The sequence below is a fragment of the Cottoperca gobio genome, unplaced genomic scaffold (genome assembly GCF_900634415.1).
Source record: "Cottoperca gobio unplaced genomic scaffold, fCotGob3.1 fCotGob3_309arrow_ctg1, whole genome shotgun sequence".
Classification (NCBI taxonomy): Eukaryota; Metazoa; Chordata; class Actinopteri; order Perciformes; family Bovichtidae; genus Cottoperca; species Cottoperca gobio.
The window spans coordinates 54,250-61,749 of record NW_021166919.1 but is presented as its reverse complement, the minus strand read 5'-3'; the positions used below and the strand labels follow the sequence as shown (position 1 = coordinate 61,749).

Below are 7,500 nucleotides of genomic sequence, written 5' to 3'. Positions count from 1 at the left end.
GTGGACGTAGAGTAGACGCAGAGAGGACGTAGAGTAGATTCAGAGAGGACTTAGAGTGGACGCAGAGTGGACGTAGAGTAGACGCAGAGCGAACGTAGAGTAGATTCAGAGAGGACGTAGAGTGGACGCAGAGTGGACGTAGAGTAGACGCAGAGAGGACGTAGAGTAGATTCAGAGAGGACGCAGAGAGGACGTAGAGAGGACGCAGAGAGGACGTAGAGAGGACGCAGAGAGGACGCAGAGAGGACGTAGAGTGGACGCAGAGAGGACGTAGAGTGGACGCAGAGTGGATATAGAGAGGACGTAGAGAGGACGTAGAGTGAACGCAGAGAAGATGTAGAGTGGACGCAGAGAGGACGTAGAGAGGACGCAGAGTGGACGCAGAGAGGACGTAGAGTGGACGTAGAGAGGACGTAGAGAGGACGTAGAGTGAACGCAGAGAGGACGCAGAGACGACGTAGAGTGAATGCAGAGAGGACGTAGAGTGGACGCAGAGTAGACTCAGAGTGGACGCAGAGAGGACGTAGAGTAGACTCAGAGAGGACGCAGAGTAGACTCAGAGTGGACTCAGAGTGGACGCAGAGTGGACGTAGAGAGGACGTAGAGTAGACGCAGAGAGGATGTAGAGTAGATTCAGAGAGGACGTAGAGTGGACGTAGAGAGGACGTAGAGAGGATGCAGAGAGGACGTAGAGTAGATTCAGAGAGGACGTAGAGTGGACGCAGAGAGGACGTAGAGAGGACGCAGAGTGGACGCAGAGAGGACGTAGAGTGGACGTAGAGTGGACATAGAGTGGACGTAGAGTAGACGCAGAGAGGACGTAGAGTAGATTCAGAGAGGACGTAGAGTGGACGCAGAGTGGAAGCAGAGTGTACGTAGAGTAGACGCAGAGAGGACGTAGAGTAGATTCAGAGAGGATGCAGAGTAGACTCAGAGTGGACGTAGAGAGGACGTAGAGAGGACGCAGAGAGGACGTAGAGAGGACGTAGAGAGGACGCAGAGAGGACGCAGAGAGGACGTAGAGTGGACGCAGAGGACGTAGAGTGGATGTAGAGAGGACGCAGAGAGGACGCGGAGAGGATGTAGAGTGGACGCAGAGAGGATGTAGAGTGGACGCAGAGAGGACGTAGAGAGGACGCAGAGAGGACGCAGAGAGGACGCAGAGAGGACGCAGAGTGGACGTAGAGTGGACATAGAGAGGACAGCAGAGAGGACGTAGAGTGGACGCAGAGAGGACGTAGAGAGGACGCAGAGTGGACGTAGAGAGGACGTAGAGTAGACTCAGAGTGGACGTAGAGAGGACGTAGAGTAGATTCAGAGAGAACGTAGAGTGGACGCAGAGTGGACGTAGAGTAGACGCAGAGAGGACGTAGAGTAGATTCAGAGAGGACGTAGAGTGGACGCAGAGTGGACGTAGAGTAGACGCAGAGAGGACGTAGAGTAGATTCAGAGAGGACTTAGAGTGGACGCAGAGTGGACGTAGAGAGGACGTAGAGTAGATTCAGAGAGAACGTAGAGTGGACGCAGAGTGGACGTAGAGTAGACGCAGAGAGGACGTAGAGTAGATTCAGAGAGGACGTAGAGTGGACGCAGAGTGGACGTAGAGTAGACGCAGAGAGGACGTAGAGTAGATTCAGAGAGGACTTAGAGTGGACGCAGAGTGGACGTAGAGTAGACGCAGAGCGAACGTAGAGTAGATTCAGAGAGGACGTAGAGTGGACGCAGAGTGGACGTAGAGTAGACGCAGAGAGGACGTAGAGTAGATTCAGAGAGGACGCAGAGAGGACGTAGAGAGGACGCAGAGAGGACGTAGAGAGGACGCAGAGAGGACGCAGAGAGGACGTAGAGTGGACGCAGAGAGGACGTAGAGTGGACGCAGAGTGGATATAGAGAGGACGTAGAGAGGACGTAGAGTGAACGCAGAGAAGATGTAGAGTGGACGCAGAGAGGACGTAGAGAGGACGCAGAGTGGACGCAGAGAGGACGTAGAGTGGACGTAGAGAGGACGTAGAGAGGACGTAGAGTGAACGCAGAGAGGACGCAGAGACGACGTAGAGTGAATGCAGAGAGGACGTAGAGTGGACGCAGAGTAGACTCAGAGTGGACGCAGAGAGGACGTAGAGTAGACTCAGAGAGGACGCAGAGTAGACTCAGAGTGGACTCAGAGTGGACGCAGAGTGGACGTAGAGAGGACGTAGAGTAGACGCAGAGAGGATGTAGAGTAGATTCAGAGAGGACGTAGAGTGGACGTAGAGAGGACGTAGAGAGGATGCAGAGAGGACGTAGAGTAGATTCAGAGAGGACGTAGAGTGGACGCAGAGAGGACGTAGAGAGGACGCAGAGTGGACGCAGAGAGGACGTAGAGTGGACGTAGAGTGGACATAGAGTGGACGTAGAGTAGACGCAGAGAGGACGTAGAGTAGATTCAGAGAGGACGTAGAGTGGACGCAGAGTGGAAGCAGAGTGTACGTAGAGTAGACGCAGAGAGGACGTAGAGTAGATTCAGAGAGGATGCAGAGTAGACTCAGAGTGGACGTAGAGAGGACGTAGAGAGGACGCAGAGAGGACGTAGAGAGGACGTAGAGAGGACGCAGAGAGGACGCAGAGAGGACGTAGAGTGGACGCAGAGGACGTAGAGTGGATGTAGAGAGGACGCAGAGAGGACGCGGAGAGGATGTAGAGTGGACGCAGAGAGGATGTAGAGTGGACGCAGAGAGGACGCAGAGAGGACGTAGAGTGGACGCAGAGGACGTAGAGTGGATGTAGAGAGGACGCAGAGAGGACGCGGAGAGGATGTAGAGTGGACGCAGAGAGGATGCAGAGAGGACGTAGAGTAGATTCAGAGAGGACGTAGAGTGGACGCAGAGAGGACGTAGAGAGGACGCAGAGTGGACGCAGAGAGGACGTAGAGTGGACGTAGAGTGGACATAGAGTGGACGTAGAGTAGACGCAGAGAGGACGTAGAGTAGATTCAGAGAGGACGTAGAGTGGACGCAGAGTGGAAGCAGAGTGTACGTAGAGTAGACGCAGAGAGGACGTAGAGTAGATTCAGAGAGGATGCAGAGTAGACTCAGAGTGGACGTAGAGAGGACGTAGAGAGGACGCAGAGAGGACGTAGAGAGGACGTAGAGAGGACGCAGAGGACGCAGAGAGGACGTAGAGTGGACGCAGAGGACGTAGAGTGGATGTAGAGAGGACGCAGAGAGGACGCGGAGAGGATGTAGAGTGGACGCAGAGAGGATGTAGAGTGGACGCAGAGAGGACGTAGAGAGGACGCAGAGAGGACGCAGAGAGGACGCAGAGAGGACGCAGAGTGGACGTAGAGTGGACATAGAGAGGACGCAGAGAGGACGTAGAGTGGACGCAGAGAGGACGTAGAGAGGACGCAGAGTGGACGTAGAGTGGACATAGAGAGGATGCAGAGACTACGTAGAGTGAACGCAGAGAGGATGTAGAGTGGACGCAGAGAGGACGTAGAGTAGACTCAGAGTGGACGCAGAGTAGACTCAGAGTGGACGCAGAGAGGACGTAGAGTAGACTCAGAGAGGACGCAGAGTAGACTCAGAGTGGACGTAGAGAGGACGCAGAGAGGACGTAGAGAGGACGTAGAGAGGACGCAGAGAGGACGCAGAGAGGATGTAGAGTGGACGCAGAGGACGTAGAGTGGACGTAGAGAGGACGCAGAGAGGACGCGGAGAGGACGTAGAGTGGGCGCAGAGAGGACGTAGAGTGGACGCAGAGAGGACGTAGAGAGGACGCAGAGTGGACGTAGAGTGGACATAGAGAGGGCGTAGAGAGGACGTAGAGTTAATGCAGAGAGGACGCAGAGACGACGTAGAGTGAACGCAGAGAGGATGTAGAGTGGACGCAGAGAGGACGTAGAGTAGACTCAGAGTGGACGCAGAGTAGACTCAGAGTGGACGTAGAGAGGACGTAGAGAGGGCGCAGAGAGGACGTAGAGTGGACGCAGAGAGGACGTAGAGTGGACGCAGAGAGGACGCAAAGTGGACGCAGAGAGGACGTGGAGAGGACGTAGAGTGGACGCAGAGAGGACGTAGAGTGGACGCAGAGTAGACTCAGAGTGGACTCAGAGTGGACACAGAGTGGACGCAGAGTAGACGTAGAGAGGACGTAGAGTAGACGCAGAGAGGACGTAGAGTAGATTCAGAGAGGACGTAGAGTGGACGCAGAGAGGACGCAGAGTGGACGCAGAGAGGACGCAGAGAGGACGTAGAGTGGACATAGAGTGGACGTAGAGTAGACGCAGAGAGGACGTAGAGTAAATTCAGAGAGGACGTAGAGTGGACGCAGAGTGGACGCAGAGTGGACGTAGAGTAGACGCAGAGAGGACGTAGAGAGGACGTGGAGAGGACGCAGAGAGGACGTAGAGAGGACGCAGAGAGGACTCAGAGTGGACGCAGAGTGGACGTAGAGTAGACTCAGAGTGGATGCAGAGAGGACGTAGAGTAGACTCAGAGTGGACGCAGAGAGGACGTAGAGTAGACGCAGAGAGGACGTAGAGTAGACGCAGAGTGGACGTAGAGTGGACGTAGAGTGGACGTAGAGTGGACGTAGCCGGCGTGACGTCACCTTTGGTTTGTGGACAACAGGTTTGAAGCTTCAAGTTTTTATCTGTCCCCATCTTGGATTTGTTTGCTTGGGGAAAACTAGCGAGTATGGAACATTTAATCAACCAATCACGAACATCCCTCATTAAAGTTTTAGACCAGGTAAACCAGGTGTGTGTGTGTGTGTTACCTGGTAGTAATTGGGCCAGAAGGTGGACACGGCTAGCTCCACCCCTTTCCAGATGTGGTAGGCGGGGCCTGAAGAGTTGAAGACAGGAACTCCCAGAGGACTGTTGTTCTCTGCAGGAAATAAACACTGTGAGCACACAAATACACACACACACACACACACACACACACACACACACACAGAGCTGCAGTATTTGTACCTTTGATGTAGACATTGAGTGTGGCGGGCGTGGCGCCCTCGCGGCCTCCTGCCTGGTAGAACAGGAAGCTGACACAGTGCGTGTCGTTCTCTTTGAACGGCGGCATCAGCAGCTGAGCGCGCTGACCGCTGTAACGACCCGAAGTGTTCACAAACAGGAAGGAGGAACCTGCAGACAGGAAGTGGCACCTCATTAACGAACACAGGATGCAAAATAAGAGCCTTCAAAGTACGCAGCGACGGATTCCAGTCTTCAAAATAAATAAGCATGTGGTCATACAGATGCAATAAATAGAGGGACAAAGTTCTGAAATATGTGCACTAATGAACAGATTTCAAAATAAAAGTTCATCTTTAAGCATGAAACAATTCCTTGACTTCAGAATAAAAGCATCTGTTTTTAATGTGTGACTTGATCATACAAAGAATAACTGAGACGTCAAAATAAAAGCACATGTAAGGTTCCCAGTTGGGAGTTAGAGACTTTCAAATTAAAGCATTTAAATAAAAAGATTAAAGCAACAAACAGGAAGTCCACAGCTGACGGGAGAAGATAAGAAAATAAAAGACTCATTAGCAGCCTATATTAGCAAATCCGTAATACATCAATGAAGAGAAAAACAAAATGTGTGTGCGTGTGTGTGTATGAGTGTGTGTGTGTGTGTGCACAAATCGCTATTTTGTCGACAGTGAAAATCTATAATTGGAAGACGTTCTCTTTAAAGGAAAAACCCATGCTGTGTGTGTGTGTGTCATGACTACAGCTGTCAATCAGCCGAGCTCTCTGTTTTCACTTTTCTTTATGTTGCTGCAAAGTTTCTATGAAATTCAAATTACTCTTCTTTTTTTCCAGTGTGTGTGTGTGTGTGTGTGTGTGTGTGTGTGTGTGTGTGTGTGTGTGTGTGTGTGTGTGTGTGTGTCTGTGTGTGTCTGTGTCTGGGTGTGTGTGTGTGTGTGTGTGTGTGTCTGTGTGTGTGTGTGTGTGTGTGTGTCAGCAGATCAATGGTCCTTGAGGAGGATCGATTAGAAAAACAAGAGTTTTAATTATCGCAGAGACAAAACTGATGAGGAGAGAGAGCACACTACAGCCCTCATGGGTTTATATACTGTATATATTTATATATAAATACATTTATATATAAATATATATATATATATATATATATATATATATATATATATAAATGTATTTATATAATTTACGTGCCTAGATTTGTGACATTTCTGTGACTTCCTGTAGTCGACGGGATAAATTGTGGATAAAATAAGTGATGAATCGTAATGAAAATAATCTTTAGTGATGAAACAAATGTCTTTTTATTTATTTAGTTTGTTTATATTTATATATTAATGTTCATCAAGTCTTTTATGTTTGCATTTTAAAATGTAGTTTTTATCACTTATTTATTTTTATGAATGAGTTTATTCTTATTGATTACTTTTATGTCACTTTATCTTGATCAGGTATATTATTTATTATTTATTATTTATTATTTACTTCTTCTGTCTCTTCCACATGAAATAAAATGTGATCGTCAGTGTTTCCTGATTCTGAGCTCATGTTTCCACTTATTGTCCGACCAGTCCGGTCATGTCAGTGTGTGTGTGCGTGGGTGTGTGTGTGTGTGTGTGTGTGTGTGTGTGTGTGTGTGTGCCAGCTGTTTCCTTGGCAACAGAGGAATGTTCTAGAACAGCCGGAGAGGTCGAGCCGTACATGTGTGTGATTTTAGAAGTGAAGCGAGGAGCCAGAAACATCTGAGATTATTAACCTTCAATAAAACTTAACTTAAAATATCTTTTATTATATTAGTTTTTTTATTACTACTAATATTTTAGATTTTAGACCCTGCTGATCTATTACTGTTCAAAGATCAAATATTTTAATTTGGCTAAAAGAAACTGAATATTTAGAGAAAAGATTCATTTATTGTGTTTATTGTTGAAATTTCACATTTTATTATTTTCTATATTTCTATATTGTTTTGTTTTCAATGATTTATTTCTTCTCTTTTATTAGTTTTTTATTTTCATGTTGGTTTTCATCCGTTAGTTGTTTTGTTTGCTTCATATGTTGAAGCGTGTCTTCAGGAGACGATCGTGGAATTATTATCTCGTTATTTGATAATCTTTCAGAGCCGATAGACTTTGAGAAACACAAACACTCGATCGTGTCCTCGCGTTTCTCTCTCTCGTTAACCTCCCGCTCACCTGTCGGCCAATCACAGACGACCCCTGCCATCTCTAAACCAATCGCATCGGACCCAGCTCACACACACACACGCTCTCATACACATACTCACACACACACACACACACTCACACAAAGATGGCAGGGGGTAATTCTGTTACCAGAGTTATATTGAAACGTGAGGAGAGGCAGCTGCAGCGTATTGAGAAGATTTACACAAATAACACACACACACACACACACACACACTTCCTGCTGGTGTGTGTTTCCTGCAGTGATTTCAGGATCTGAGTGAAAACACGTCGACACAAGCCGAAAAAACTGGTTTAAAGTGCCACATTTTTATAGAAATATTA

At 48.5% G+C, this 7,500-nt stretch overlaps 1 protein-coding gene across 7 annotated transcripts in view; it reads right to left on the bottom strand.

Annotated features, from left to right (window-relative positions):
* Positions 1-7,500, bottom strand: part of LOC115005460 (receptor-type tyrosine-protein phosphatase mu-like) — a 134,748-nt gene that overhangs the window by 96,530 nt on the left and 30,718 nt on the right. For all 7 annotated transcript variants that reach the window (XM_029427281.1, XM_029427282.1, XM_029427283.1 and 4 more), the window contains exons 3-4: positions 4,958-5,125; positions 4,759-4,868 (exon numbers count right to left, since the gene is read on the bottom strand). In XM_029427281.1, the coding sequence (XP_029283141.1) occupies positions 4,759-4,868; positions 4,958-5,125 (278 nt within the window). The remainder of the gene's footprint in view (positions 1-4,758; positions 4,869-4,957; positions 5,126-7,500) is intronic.